Raw genomic sequence first — 16561 nt, 5'->3', positions numbered from 1 at the left:
TGCTGAAGCCGCGACCCCCCCCGACTCGATCGGGGCAAGAGGGAGCCCAAGCCCTCTTGCCCTGCTGAAGCTGTGACCCCCCGACTCGATCAGAGCAAGAGGGAGCCCAAGCCCTCTTGCCCCGCGGCAGCCGCAAACCCCCCCCGACTCGATCGGGCCAGGAGGGAGCCCAAGCCCTCCTGGCCCAGGCGACCCCCCTACTCGATCGGGCCAGGAGGGAGCCCAAGCCCTCCTGGCCCAGGGGATCCCCTACCCCCACCCCCCACTACATTATGGGCAGGAGAAATCCCAGGCCCTCCTGCCCTCAACGAACCCCTCTCCCCCAACGTCTGCCCCCCCCAGGACACCTGATCGGACCCCCCAGCCAACCCGTGACCTCCCCGCCTGACCCCACGACCCCCTCACCCCCACCCCCCTTCCCCGTACCTTTTTTTCATTGGCTGGACAGATGGGTGCCAAACCCGTCCGTCTGTCCGGCAGCCCACAAAAGAATGGGGCTGGATGGCCCAGTCGTAACAAAGCCCCGCCTACTGGTGGGGCATAAGGCACCTGGGCCAATCAGAATAGGCCCAGGAGCCTTAGGCCCCTCCTGTGGGTGGGGCCTTAGGCACATGGGTCCAACCCAGGGGGTGGGGTTGAGGGGGTCGTGGGGTCGGCCGGGGGCTTGGGCTCCCTCTTGCCCCAATGTTGTCGGGGGGGGTTTGGTGGTTTGACATGGCAGGAGGGCTTGGGCACCCTCCTGCCTGGATGGTTGTGGGGGGGGGGGGATTCTGTAACCGGTGTTGTTTTTGACAGACACCGGTTACAGAATCCAGCTTTTAGGCGAAGGACTGGCTCCTCCTTCGCCTAAAAGCTCTTCTGTTGGATGTTTGGGGCTTAGGCGTTTTTTTCTTTCATTATGGCTAAAAAGTGTAGATGTGCTGTGGGTGTACTTTTAGACGCAGTGGAGATTGGGCGTTTAGGCAAAGGAAGGCCATAATCAAAACATGGACGTTTGTTTTGGTTATGGACACTTTCCCTGCTTCTGGGTTGAACGTTTAGGGACTTAGGCCAAAAGGGGACCTAGACGCTTTTTTTGATTATGCCCCTCCACGTGTGTAAATTTAGGCATGAGATCTGGACCTAAATTTTACATGCAAGTCAAAAAAAGGGTTGCGGAAATGGGCAGATTGGGGGCATTCCTTTAAACTATGTGCATGATTATAGAAATAGGGCCTCCACATCTAAATTTAAATGGGCATTTGTACCACATTTTCATTGATACAAATGGTTGCACTTAAATTTAGTTGTGTTTCCTGGGTATAAGCTCTATTTTGTAAACCGTGCTGAACTCTAAGCACAGCTTATTGAAAAGCACTTATTTTCAGTGTCAAATTTAGCTCTAAGAGGCCATTTGACTAAATCTTAACTTGCACTAATGGGTATTGGTGCATGCTAAATGCTGTGCATCCTGTTTTATACCAATGGGCCATAAGGCACTTAGCATACACTAATATCCATTAGAACACAGTAAGTTGTAGTAAAATGGTTAAGGTTATGTAATGGTTCACGGATTTGATATACAACCTTTCTGTGGGTACAACCAAAGTGGTTTATATGTATTACAAGGGTCATACTGAAATTAATGAGCAAGTTTTTAAAAATCAGAATTTATTTTGAAAAACAAGTATATCACCTTAATGTACATACTTTACACTATGCATGGAGGTATTGTGATGCCATTAGCGTCTATCACGTGACTGGAGGAGGTAGATGCAAAATGGCCGACATTGATGTTTCATTTCATCAACATACTGTCATTGAATTCCTTGTTAAAGAGGAAATTCCCACTGCAAAAATTCTTCACAGACTTCAGCGTGCATATGGAGATGTGTGCATGGGTGCTAGCAGTGTTAGAAGATGGGTGAAACATTTCAAAGATGGAAACACGAGCATCCAAGATCAGCCTCGTAGTGCTTGCCCTCACACTGTCTGCACTGAACGTAACAAGGAAAAGGTTAACAAGATCATTAATGAAGACAGACGTATCACTGTGAATGAAATTTCAGCAAAACTTGGAATAGGACACAGTGCAGTTCAGGAAATGATAGAAAGTTTGTGTCCACTGGGTCCCATGTTTGTTGACCGAAAACCACAAAGTTCAGAGAAAAACCATCACTCAAGACCTTCTTCAGAGATATCAAAATTAAGGAGATGATTATCTGCACCCTGCCTACAGTCCCAACCTGGCATCCTCTGACTACCATCTTTTCGGTTTTGTGAAGGGACAGATGTGAGGCCAACACTACGAGATAGTGGAGCATGTTCAGAAAGTGTGTCTCTGTGTTCAGGCAGCTGGAACAGAGTTCTACCGCAAGGGAATTTTCAAGCTTGCAGAACGATGGAGAAAAAGTGTGCAGAGGAATGGTGACTATGTTGAAAAGTGAAGAAAAGTCTGTACATTAACATGATGTATTTGTTTTTCCTACGTCAATAAATTCTGATTTTTTTTAAAAAAATTGTTGCTCATTAATTTCAGTATGAACTTCATATATGCAGGTACTTTTTCGATCCCTAGTAGGCTCACAATCTAAGTTCTGTACCTAGGTGGAAATTCTATAAGTGAATGCCTCAGTTTAAGGGACTCAGTGCAGCAGAGTAAGAGACCATTGTATAATGGATTCTGGGCACCCAGATTCTGTTCTAGAATACTTGTGCAAAGAGTAGCTGCCTGGTAAAAACACCAAAAGCACTGTTGGACTTCTCTCATTGAGTTGTATCTGGATAGTGTCGGTTGATATGCAGGAAGAGCGAAGGTGGAGCAGTGAGTTATCTAGAAAGTAGTGATATTCAGATCACCTCTTAAATAACCAGCCAGAAAAATCCAGGAAAGAAAAATGACTCCCAACGCTTTATCTTGAGAGCTATCCAGATAGGGGTTTGAATATCACAGCTTTCTAGATAGCAGTGTCATTATTCATTCTGCACAGATATTCTCTGCTGTTCATTATCTGGATAGTGGAGCTGATAGGATTTTAGATAGTGCTGGGGAGGAGCCAGCTGTCATGGTACATGTAGATACCAATGACATAGGAAAATGTGGGAGGGAGGTCCTGGAAGCCAAATTTAGGCTCTTAGGTAGAAAGCTGAAATCCAGATCCTCCAGGGTAGCATTTTCAGAAATGCTCCCAGTTCCATGCGCAGGACCTAAGAGTCAGACAGAGCTCCAAAGTATCAATGTGTGGTTGAGATGATGGGGCAGGGATGAGGGATTTAGATTTGTTAGGAACTGGGAAACCTTCTGGGAAAGGAAGAGCTTGTTCCAAAAGGATGAACTCCATCTTAAATGGGATGGAACCAGGCTGCTGGCACTATCATTCAGAAAGGAGATAGAGCAATTTTTAAACTTAGATGTGGGGGGAAAGCAAACAGTCGCCCAGGAGCGGATGGTTCGGTGTAAGGTATCCTTGGAAGATACTATTGAAACAGGATGTTTAGGTATCCTTGGAAGATACTATTGAAACAGGATGTTTAGGGAATCCCGGTAGAGAGGTTCCAATAATGGTGAAAGAAAGCCAGGAAGGTTTAAGACGAAGGCAGAGTAAAAGACTCAAATTTTCCCTGTCTTCTTAGCAGACTGTAGTTGTAAGGAAAAAACACAATTTGAATTATCTGCATACAAATGCTAGAAGCCTAAAAAATTAAATAGGAGAGTTAGAGTATATAGCACTGAATGTTGAGATAGCTTTAATAGGCATCTTGGAAACCTGGTGGAAGGAGGACAATCAATGGTACACTATGTTACCTGGGTACAAATTATATTGCAAGGATAGAGTAGATCAAATTGGAGGGGGGAGGGGGGGTTTCACTATATGTTAAAGAGAGAATTGAATCAAATCAAATAAACATTCTGCATGACATAGATAGCAGTGTGGAATCCATATGGATAGAAATTCTATGTGTAAAGGGAAGGAATATAAAGGTAGGGTTATACTACCATCCCCCGGGGCAAAATGAGAAGACATATGAAGAAATGTTTTCAGAGATTAGGAAAGCTGGAAAATTGGGTGACAGTATAATATTGGGTGATTTCAATTACCAAAAACTTCCAGTGAGTGATTTCAATTATCCCAATATTGACTGGTTAGATGTTACATTGGGGAGTGCTAAGGAGGTAAAATTCCTAGATGTCATAAATGACTGCTTCTTGGAGCAACTGGTCCGGGAACAGACAAGAAGGGGAGCTATTTTAGATTAGTCCTTAGTGGAATGCAAGGCATAGTACAGGAGTTAACTGTGTTGAGTCTGCTGGGAAACAGTGATCATAACGTGATCAAATTTGAGCTGATACTGGGAGTGACGTCACAAAAGAAATCTACTGTAGAGGCATTTAATTTTCGAAAGGGCGACTATGATAAAATGAGGAAAATTGTTAAAAAGAAGCTAAAAGGATCAGTTTCAAAGGTTAGGACTGTAAACAAGGCATGGATGTTATTTTAAAATACCAGAGTGGAAGTCCAGACTAGATGTATTCCACGTATCAGCAAAGAAGAGGAAACGAGAGCCAGCGTGGTTATAAGGTGAAGTGAAAGAAGCTATTAGAGCCTCAAAAAAGCTGTAAATAATGGAAAAAGGACCTGAATTTAAAAAATAAGAAGAAACACAAGCACTGGCAAGTTAGATGCAAAGCATTGATAAAGACAACTAAGAAAGAATATGAAGAGAAACTTGCAAAAGAGACAAAAACTCACAACAATTTTTTTAGGTACATCAGAAGCAGAAAACCTATGAGGGAATAGTGAAGAGACTGAATGAATTCTTTGCTTTGTTCTTTATGGAAGAAGATATAAGAGATCTACCTGATCCAGAAATGGTTTTCAAGGGTGATAATGCGGAAGAACTGAAAGAAATATTAGTGAATCTTGAAGATGTACTAAGCCAAATTGATAAGTTAAAAAGTGATAAATCACCTGGACTGGATGGTATATATCCCAGGGTATTAAAAGAAGTCAAACATGAAATTGCTGACCTGCTGTCAGTGATCTGTAACCTGTCACTAAAATCGTTTGTAGTACCTGAAGATTGGAGGGTGGCCAATGTTATGCTGATTTTTTAAAAGGAATCCAGGGGAGATCCAGAATATTATAGACTGATGAGCCTCAGTTCAGTGCCGGGGAAAAATAGTGGAAACAATTATAAAAAATAAAATTGTGGAACATGTAAACAAACATGATTTAATGAGACTGAGTCAGCATGGGTTCAGCTGAGTGAGATCTTGCCTCACCAATATGCTTGACTTCTTTGAAGGTGTGAATAAACATGTGGATAAAGGTGAGTCAGTTGATATAGTGTACCTAGATTTTTAGAAAGCTTTTGATAAAGTTCTTCATGAGAGGCTTCTGAGAAAATTAAAGAATCATGGAATAGGTGGCACAGTTCAGTTGTGGATTAGGAATTGGTTATCGGATAGAAAACAGAGGGTAGAGTTAAATGGTCATTTTTCTCAATGGAGGAGAGTAAACAGTGGAGTGCTCCAGAGGTCTGTACTAGGATCGGTGCTATTTAACTTATTTATAATTAATCTAGAAATTGGATCGACGAGTGAGGTTGTTAAAACGCATGTGGATTGTGAAAAATTGCAAGCAGACTTTAGGAGATTGGAAGACCAAGTCCAAGTGGCAGATTGGGAAGAATAACCTGAAGCATAGTTACCGGATGCTAGGGTCCACCTTGGGGGTTAGTGCCTAAAAAAAGGTTCTGGGTGTCATTGTAGACAATACTATGAAACCTTCCACCCAATGTGTGGCAATGGCCAAAAAAACAAACAGGTTGCTGGGAGTTATTAAAAAAGGGATGGTTAATAAGACCAAGAATGTTGTAATGCCCCTGTATCGCTCCATGGAGCAACCTCATCTGGAGTATTGCATTCAATTCTGGTCTCCTTATCTCAAGAAAGATATAGTGGTGCTAGAAAAGGTTCAAAGAAGAACAACCAAGATGATAAAGGGGATGGAACTCCTCTCGTATGAGGAAAGATTAAAAAAGTTAGGGCTCTGCAGCTTGGAAAAGAGACAGCTGAGGAGAGATATGATTGAAGTATATAAAATCCTGAATGGAGTAGAACGGGTACAAGTGGATCGATTTTTCACTCTGTCAAAAATTACAAAGACTAGGGGACACTCGATGAAGTTACAGGGAAATACTTTTAAAACCAATAGGAGGAATTTATTTTTTACTCAGAGAATAGTTAAGCTCTAGAAAGCATTGCCAGAGGTTGTGGTAAGAATGGATAGCATAGCTGGTTTTAAGAAAGGTTTGGACAATTTCCTGGAGGAAAAGTCCATGGTCTGTTATTGAGAAAGACATGGGGGAAGCCACTGCTTGCCCTGGATCGGTAGCATGGAATATTGTGACTCCTTGGGTTTTGGCCAGGTACTAGTGACCTGGATTGGCTACTTTGAGAACGGGCTACTGGGCTTGATGGACCATTGATCTGACCCAGTAAGGTTATTCTTATGTTCTTATGAATAATTTAAACACTGTGGCTTAAAACATATGCCAGCTGTGGAGTTTAAACACTGATATTATGAATTTTGAATGCATGTTGTGTATAATGTAGATAGGTGTCAAATAATTATTCTGTAAGCTCACAGTGGCATAGCATGTGTGAACTAGTGTGCATGTGGGAGGTACATGGGCAGAGTAACGGTAAGTCAAACATTAATGCATACAGCTTATATAATAATATAAGTTATTGCATCTAGGTATGCTCACTTGTGGTTGCCATTGACTTGGCCTAAACAGGTGCATGTTCTTTTTGGCATGCCAGTGGGGATTTGCACTACTATTCTATAATTGAATCAGTGTACCCTGACGCCGTTATAGAATTGAGGCTCCTCACGCTGCATAAAGGATGTGCCAATTTATAGAATTATCCTCTTAGGAATTCAGCTCTGTGCTAGACATCTAAATGCCACTCGAGTTTCATTTTCAACACAGATGTATGTGGAAAACTAAGTGCAGTTCTGCCAATGCCTGGTTTTATATATGATCATGGAGGAGGCAGTTCTAGGGGTTGGGATCAATAGATACTTATATAAGATGTTTAGGTACAGATACTTAATGCTACTACATATACACTTCCTCCCTCTGTATTCACGGGGGTTAGGGGCAGAGCCAGCCTGCAAATATGGAAAATTTGCAAATAACTTTTGGACCGATTCTGAACCACCCCCACCTCCTTCCTGCGTCCCGGACCTTACCTGGTGGTCAAGCAGTGACGCGGGACAGGAGCGATCTTCCTACACTCCTGCCCCGTGCAGAGCCGTCATCAAAAATGGCTGCCGTGAGTTCCCGTTTTACTCTCGTGAGACCAAAGGGAACTCACAGCAGCCATTTTTGATGACAGCTCTGCATGGGGCAGGAGTGTAGGAAGATCGCTCTTGCTCTGCCTCACTGCTAGACCACCAGGTAAGGTCCGTGCACGGTGAGGACGACTCAGGGGAGAATCAGGAATAAGACCTGCATGAAAATGTAGGCGGAAGAAGACGCAAGCATAAGACCTGCATATATTGTAGGCGAAGATCCCTGAGAACCCCAAATAGTTATATTTCTAAGAGAGACATTTTGCATATGAATTCAAACTTCTAAGCAATCATTTTCCTCTCTGCTAGTAAGAGAGAGATTCACCTTTGCTCCAGAAACTAACAGTCAGATCTCCTGATTGTGACATCACTGTTTTAGGACTTTTCAGAACAGTACAATAAGTACATGATAAGAAGTCTTCCTAAGAAGTACTAGTGAAGGACAGTGTAACTTAGGAAGGTGGGGGCTTGTCCTCTGAATTTATTAACCTTAGTATTGGGAATGCATTTATCAGGGACATATAGAAAGGTCATTTTTGGCACCAGGTGACGTCACGCTTCAGTATGGCTCCATGATAAGTGTATACACCATATAGCCAATAAAAATGATGAATGTGATGTAATCTGTAACTAGGTGGTATCCTAGGCTACTATAAATATTATGCTGACGGGAGTCAGACCGAAAAGAACATCAAATTGCTATTTCGTATGTATGTTATCCTTATAGCCAATATGCTGTACTTTGCTATTTCATGTGAGTTGCCTTTTGCTTATTGCTAATAAACCTATCTTATTGTAACTATCCCTGTCACGAGGTCTTTATTATGGGCCGATGATAAGATCTGCAGCCAATCTTATCAACGGCCAGGCAGTCGGCCTGCAGCATGATGTGGCGAGTGACATTGAAGACCTTCACCTGCACGTTCAGCTCACCCCAGACGCTGAAGTTGCCCAGGAAGGCGGTGACAAGCAGGTTGTAGTGCAGGGACTTGAGGTGCGGAGGAAAACCGGAGCTGCATCTGCCGGTCCGCAGGCTCTCTTAGGGCTGGCTCGCTTTGGGCTTAAGGTGCGGAGTCATGGCAGAAGAGTGCTGGCCAGGGCCGTGGGAAGATCGCTCCCGTCCCTGCTAGACCACCAGGTAAGGTTTGGGGTGGTCGGTGATGGAGCAATTCACTAGGGGGGATCCTGGGCCATAAAACCAAAAATAATCAAAATTTCGAGTGCTAAAACATGGATATGAAGGGAGAAGTGTAGCATATATGTTTGCCCTAGAAATGCCTAAACAAGGTATAATATGAAACATATCCTAGACCAGGGATCTCAAAGTCCCTCCTTGAGGGCCGCAATCCAATCGGGTTTTCAGGATTTCCCCAATGAATATGCATTGAAAGCAGTGCATGCACAGAGATCTCATGCATATTCATTGGGGAAATCCTGAAAACCCGATTGGATTGCGGCCCTCAAGGAGGGACTTTGAGACCCCTGTCCTAGACCTATGTGCCCAATATCTGCTCCTATAAGCCTAGAATAAGCAATTTTTAGTAGCACACATTATCTAGGAAATGCTATATATGGTGCCTAACATGCGCAATTAATGCATTAAAAAGCATTATAATTCAAGCAAGGTGCCACAATAGGTCAAAAATGGCAGATCCACACGGAACCTCACTTACATGTCCAGTTATAGAATAGCGCCAGAGTATTTCTCTGTAAATATGAAATAGGGGACTAAGAATAGGAGGGACATGGGCGGGTCAGGAGCATTCCCATAAAATGTGCAGAGTATTCTAGAATTAGGGGATCCACACCTAATTTGCATGCTGGGATTTACACCTAGGCCCTCTTTTACTAAGGTGCGCTAACCGATAAGCATGCTAATCAATTTAGCGCACGCTAAACGCTAACGCGTGTATGTTAGTTTACGGACATGTTAGCGTTTAGCGCGTGCTAATTCGATTAATGCATGCTAATCGGTTAGCGCACCTTAGTAAAAGAGGGGCTGGTTTCATGCCCAAATTTGGCCATGGATTCTGGCACTCTTCACTATTCTGTAACGGGCGCCTATCCTCATGTGTCCCTTATAAAATACCATTTGGTGCCAATATTTTTCCCACTAATTTTTTTTGTGTCATATACTGAATCTAGCCCTGTACTACAGGCAAATCTAATCTACAAGCAAATTAGCAGATGTCACTGAAACCATCAAACGACTGAGAATCATTCAGAATACTGCCGTCCGCCTCATCTATGGTATCAAAAAATCCTATCATGTAAGCCCGTATTACAGAAAACTACACTGGTTGCCGATGGAGGCAAGGGCCATCTTCAAGTTTGCCTGCCTCTGCTTCAAAACCATAACAGGTTCATCCCCAATCTACCTGTCGCACCATTTTGAATTTCCAGGCACCACTTGCACACGTAATGCCTATCTGTTTGCCTTCCTCCCCCTGAAGGGCTGTATGTACAAGAGATTAGAGGTCTGCATGGGAACAGGGATCGCGGGAATCCCGCAGGTCCCGCGGGGGTCCCGAGGGAATCCCCCCCTAACCCACGGGACTCCCACAGGGACCCCTCTCTGGCCCACGGGACTCCCACAGGGACCCCCCTCTAGCCAACAGGACTCCCACGGGAATGGAAGGCTTTGGAAGCAGGGTTCATCCATATAATATAATGGACACGTCAGCCTTAGTAAAAGATGGGGTTTATAAGTTAATTACCTGAACAGAAAACAAAGAAAAGGTTCCACCAAAGAGATTCCACAAGGAAAACAGCAGCGCAAACACAAAAGAAACTGTAGAATTGATGATCTGTCAGAAGTAATTGCTGCTTTTTATGGGGATGGGCGGGGTTGGAGGTAATTCCTTGCGGGGATGGGTGGGGACGGAGAGGATCCTGACGGGAACGGGTGGGGATGGAGAGGATCCTGGTGGGGACGGGCGGGGATGGGTGGGATTTCTGTCCCCGTGTAACTTTCTACAAGAGATTCCTTGATAGATCACTGTCATTCCAAGCAGGCAAAGGGAATAAATGTCTAACCACCCTCATTTCCAATTCTCCCTCCTACCAATCCTTCAGGAAATCAATTAAAACCTATTTCTTTGATAAATTTCTCTGACTCCTTCCTACCTCGTTGTATCTCTGAAATTCTTCCAGATATACCTAACTACTCTCGGCTTACTAATGTAATTTGAAACTTTCCTCTGTAACATCGTTGTCTGTGTACAGTCTCTTCCTCTGTAAACATAAGAACATAAGAACATAAGCAGTGCCTCTGCCGGGTCAGACCATAGGTCCATCCCGCCCAGCAGTCCGCTCCCGTGGCGGCCCGAACAGGTCACGGCCTGTCTGAGTCACCAGAAGGGGCCCCCTTGCCACCTTGGTTTCCCATTGAGTCCTATCTTCCCATCGAAGTCCTAACCTCTCTGAACTGCTTGTGGCATTGCGGTACACAAAAATAAAGTTATTATTATTTTGTTTGAAAATTGACCCGCAAAATATACATAAGTGCACTTTGTCTACATGTGTTCAACTTGCATAATTACTAGTCTCTGTAGGCTGTAATATTTTAAGGCTGAGTGAAACTAAAAGATGATTTGCTTACCTCTTCCTTCCTTGTCACATTAAATAAATAAATATTTATTCTTTAAAATATGAGCTTTATCAGAAAGCTATACTTACTCCAAGGTCACCTGAGTCACAGTATCCATTGAGCTGTATCCGTTCTCTACAAATGCCTCTGTATACCGTCCCATTTTGATGGCTTCCAGCCACTCACTCACTGATCTGTAGGCTCCAGTGCCAAGACAGTTGTGTTCTACTAATAAATTTGACACCCTGAAATGAAAATAATTCTAATTAAAAAAAATAAAGGAAAAAGGAGAGAAAGTGAAAGAGTACACAAAGGCAGAAAGTCTGTCAAAGCCTTTCTTGCCTTTGGGTTCCATTGTTCCATTTTTTTAAAAAAAAGAAGGCAAGCAAAGGAAAGAGGTAACATTTGAATTGACAAATCTACATTCTGCATACATGGAATGTGTCCCCCATGTATATTTATGTACTACATCCCAGCCTTTGTTTCTTTTCTTCCCACCATCATTCCTTTGAGGATGGAGAAAGAGCCGCTTCTCAAGATAAATACAGCAGCTCTGGTAACAGGAGAATATGCCCTGCAACAAAAACTCAGGAATTTTCAGGGCTGAGAAACAATGCACCCGTTCCAGATTCAAAGAAGCAGAAGGACACAAAGGATGGCATTATTTTCCCATTGTTCTAAGAATGTTAACTAGTATCATGATAAATGAAAAGATAAGTTATTGCTATCATCTAACTTTCAAGGGCATAACACTTGAGTGCAAATAGAATGAACAAGCAGTGATCTTCCTTAAGAGTCTGCAAACGATGAAACTGTATGAAACCTATAAAAAGCCTTGTCTGCAAAATGTTAATATGATTATTTCTTAACCTGTTTTAGCTTGCTTTCTGGAGGCCTGAAAACATTGTGCAGTCTTAAATGCTTCTCTGAGTCTGGGGCAGGCCGAGTCAACTCCATTTCAAAAAATGTTTATAAATGTATTAATTTATTGCACTCATTATTAAATTTGTCTACCAGGAAAGAATATTTTTGCAATATTCATTGGGCATTCAGAATTCTACTGGTGACGTATAACCCCATTTGTTCTTTGCTAGCATGAGATGAAAATCCTATTTGTTGCAGCTAAATTGCATTAGAAGGCAAAGTGCTATTCAGAAACAATATGAAAATGAGCTTTCTAACTGTGGAAGTATGCAACTTAGAACTTTGTTATTGTGCTGTGTTAGCATATCAAAGGAGCACAAAATCTGGTTGCAAGACGGGAGGCTCTCTGCCCCAGTTCTGTATTCCTTCCTACACTGGGCTGAATCAATGGGACCGTAAGGAAAATGCAATCTTATCCACTGGAAATCAGCTGTCTTGGGTGCAGAATATGATAGCAGATCAATTGAGCTGTTAACAGCCTGAAATACTCAGGATGGCATTTAAATGGCAGAAGTAATAGCAGCGGAACTCATTTACATATGTTAAAATGCATATAAAAATGCTAAACAAGAAATGTTGATTGTGGAAAATCATTTTCCTGATACAGATCAATGGAGACATTGTGACATGATGCTATCTCAAAACAGAAAATGCTATTTATAAATACATAATAAAAGCATTATGAAAGGATAAATGTTTCAAGATCCACTTAAATTCATGCACATTTTAAGTCTGGAATTCTGAGTCCTCTTTCCAGGGCTGTATTTCAAATACAATAAGTCCCTGCCTGAGAGAGCTTACAATTTAACAGCTGGAGATACTAATCTTCACTCTCCTTACATTATCTAGGTATATGCATGTGCACATTCCTTATGCATGTGCTATGCATAAATGCTATAGCGCTTAACTGTTAGACATATATACCTATTCAAAGCGTGGGGGAGCATGGGCGTGTCTCCAACTACTGGACAAGAAGGTGCATCTATACACAGTGCTCGGGGGGGAGGGGAATTACATAGGGAATGATAAGACAGATATTGGTGCTTAGCAGGTGGGTTGGTGTTTGGAATTGAAAGCAGATTCAAAGAAGTGGGCTTTGAGTCTGGATTGGAATACAGTCAGAGATGGAGCTTGACATACTAAATGAGGCAGTTTGTTCCAGGCATACAGTGAAGCAAAATAGAAGGGACGGAGTCTGGAGTTAGCAGTAGAAGAGAAGGGTACAGATAAGAGAGGCTTATCCAATGAGCGGAATGCCTGGGGGGGGGGGGAGTGGAGAGAGATGCAAGAGGAGAGATACTGAGGAGTTGCGGAGCAAATACATTTGTAGGTCAGTAAGAGGAATTTGAACTGTATGTGGAAATGGATAGGGAGCCAATGAAGTTATTCGAGGAGAGGGGTAATGTGGGCATACTGGGGGAACATGAGGCATCCAGCAGAGTTCTGAATAGATTGAAGAGGAGAAATGGTTTAGCAGAAGACCAGTGATAAACAGGTTGCAGTAGTCTAGGCGAGAGATGATGAGGGCATGAATGAGGGTCTTAGCAATGCACTCAGAAAATAAGGGTCTGATTTTAGCGATATTGCAGGAGATGCTGCTCGTTGCTGGCAAAGTTTTGAAGAACATGGGTAGGTGAGGAGGAGAGGTGATGTGCTCAGGGCAGTCTGCATCCCTTGAACCCCCCTTCCTATGCCGCTGTCTCTACCCTTTCCTTCCAACCCCAGCATCAGATCCATATGCAAGCCCCTTTTCTCACCTGCTTGAAGTTGTGACTGCCATTTTTTGTCCACTGCTGGCATAGGCAAGGACAAATGGGTTTCACTCCTGCCTGACCTACCCCTCTAAACCACAATGAATCCTAAGGTAGGTCCAGGAATACCTAAAGACGGGGGTGAAGGAGGGGGGATTAAGTAAAATTTTGTGGGCAGAGGTTTGGAAGGGGGCAAGATTTCAGGAAGTGGCCTGATCCTAGAGGAATGGTCTTGGGGGAGCTCGGATGGGAATAATGCTCTTGGGGGGTACAGGAGGCACATCGTCTGACGGAAAACCTGATATTCAGCCTCTTACCCACTTAGCTGGCTGAGTTGTGGGCTGATATCAGACTTACCTGGCTGCATTTCGGACATGGCCAGAAATTGGCTAGAACCTTTAAATTTAGTGCCAGTACCCAGATAGGTGCCAACACTAAATACTGGGACTTAATTCACTCTCTGGTAGTCAGAATTTAAAAATCTAGGGCTCGATATTCAAAGCGATTTAACCAGTTAAATTACACATAACCAGCTATCTGCAAATATTCAGTGGGAGATAACCAGTTAGCCCCACAGAATATTTGTGGTTAACAAATAATCTCCAGCGGCTATCTTTTGGGCATTCCTGGGGTGTTTGGGAGTGGGTCATACATAGGACATAATATTCAATACTAACCACCCCTCCTTCCCTCCTTTTATCAACCTGCACTAGAGGTTTTTAGCAAGGGCCACCTAGATAAGTGCTCTGATGAACAAGAATATTCTATGAGCATCAGAGCATTTACTGCATTAGCCCACACTAAAAACCTCGAGCACAGCTTGATAAAAAGGGGCCCCATATAAAGTTTCTGCATAAATAGGATTGCATAAATAGCTGTTCTATCTTTATGTGCAGGCTGATATCCAGTTTCAAGTAGCACTGAATATTGGCTTAACCAGTTATCGGCTAGTAGCCAAAAATAAAAACAGATATTTACCGCTGGTCACTGGAAACGGCCCAGCATTGAATATCCGAGTTCATCACTGGCAATGGGCAGTGGGGTTAAAGCCTGCCACTGGCCGAAAATCTGACTGTCACTGGCTGAATATTGACCCATATATTTTATTAGTTGGCTAAGTTTCATATTTTTATATCAAAAGTATCTATTTTGAATTAACTCAGTATCTTGTACAAGGGAATATCCGGTCATCGAGGAAAAAAAATATTAAGGTTACGAGCAGTGATATATCTTTCAATTTATTTTAAAGACAGAAATATTTTCATTTCATGCTTACTAGGTTCTTTCTTTCCTATTCTTACACTTATAATCCTCAAAATGGAGAACTAATGCATTTATATCAAAAATATAATATTTCTATATAGCATAGCACAAATATAATGACAGTCCCAAATGCAGAAATTATATTATGTGAACTGTGATTTGCTATCGATAGCCAAACCCAATATAAAATAAAAGCTCTTTTCCCCAGACCTCCATGAAAAGTTCCTTTATATTTCCTTATCTCTATGTGGCAAAAGCCACCTTCTATTATGCTCTTGAATATTGAATTTAGAGATTACTTGTGTATAAACTGCTTGCTATATGAGCAATAGGACACAATATCTGTGAGAGCCAAACTAGCTATGACTTGCTTCAAAATACAGTTCATTGTACAGTACAGATTAAACACAGAGACTCCAAGACATTTTCCGGTGCTTTTTCTATCCCTTGGCAATTTCTAGGAGATGCATTCAGCAAAACTGGCACAAATCCAAAGTGACATTCTGGTGCATCTTGCGATGAACGGATATCAGTTTTTCATATCTACATAGAACGCTGCAAAGAAAGCCATTTACATTTTTAAGACGGTGTTAATTAAATATCATCCTTATTTCTTGGAAGATCATAAGCGTTTCTCCCTTGGGGAGGCAATGTTCAAACAGCTTGTCTAAGTACAAAAGTCTGTGGTATTTTGCCAAAGAAAAACTATGCCTGAAGTCCCCCTTTGTACCTGCTTTTGTTGCAGGCAGATTTATTGTCTAGAAATCAGCACATACTGGTTTGAAAATTCAATCTGTGTTCACTGTTTTACATCCTTGCCCTAAAAATGCCTGTGGGAATGTCTCCCCTCCACCATTCAATCTGGCTTCAAGTATACAGTACATACCAGGGAAAGTGTGTCATCTGTCCCATTTAAGTGAGAGTAATCTTATCCATCTAACTAGCTTTGAAATGTGCTCTTCTAAACCAAATTTATTGTCCATATGCTCTGCCTGTGCCAGTCAGATTCACTGATGCCAGAAGAATTGTTATTTCTAAACAAGTGGTGGTATAATAGGAATAGTGTGATTTTGCCTTTTTATATAATTTTCAATGAAATATCCAGATTTGCAAACTCTTCACAGTTGCTAAAAACACTAAGGGCTTCTTTTACGTGTGCCAGCCGCTACCGCCTCCTCTTGAGCAGGTGGTAGTTTTTCGGCTAGCGTGCGCTATTCCGATGCGTACGCTAAAAAAAGCTAGCGCACCTTCGTAAAAGGAGCCCTAAGGGGGCTTTTAAGAAAGTGTGATAAAGCTCCACACTTACTACGCTTTAACGAGGCACTATCAATATACTAGGCACTATCATTGACACATATATAGGGGGATGTTCAAAACTGGTGGAACAAAAATGGCCATTTTCTAATGGCAAACTGCTGGACATGCAAATTCATCTTCTACTTAGATGTCTTGGCCACCAGGAAATCTAACTTTATACCCCATTTTTGATCAGAAAAATATCCAGGTTGAAAATGTCCAAATGCAGACCATTTGGACATGGAAAGGGCCAGGATAGTAATGGACACTGCTGTGAACTTCACATAAAGGGTGCAAGATGTATATTATATTAGTGTCTTCTATTCCGCCAATACCTTTTGGTTATAGGCGGATTACAAAAGAATTTGTCTGGGCATACCCAGTGACATTACAAG

The 16561-nt window shown here is 42.5% G+C and overlaps 1 protein-coding gene across 3 annotated transcripts in view; it reads right to left on the bottom strand.

The window, feature by feature from the left end:
- Positions 1-16561, bottom strand: part of EPHA5 (EPH receptor A5) — a 690216-nt gene that overhangs the window by 15948 nt on the left and 657707 nt on the right. For all 3 annotated transcript variants that reach the window (XM_033914879.1, XM_033914888.1, XM_033914869.1), the window contains exon 17: positions 11022-11177. In XM_033914879.1, the coding sequence (XP_033770770.1) occupies positions 11022-11177 (156 nt within the window). The remainder of the gene's footprint in view (positions 1-11021; positions 11178-16561) is intronic.

The sequence above is a fragment of the Geotrypetes seraphini genome, chromosome 1, assembly GCF_902459505.1.
Source record: "Geotrypetes seraphini chromosome 1, aGeoSer1.1, whole genome shotgun sequence".
Lineage (NCBI taxonomy): Eukaryota > Metazoa > Chordata > Amphibia > Gymnophiona > Dermophiidae > Geotrypetes > Geotrypetes seraphini.
This window is presented reverse-complemented; position numbering and strand designations above follow the sequence as displayed.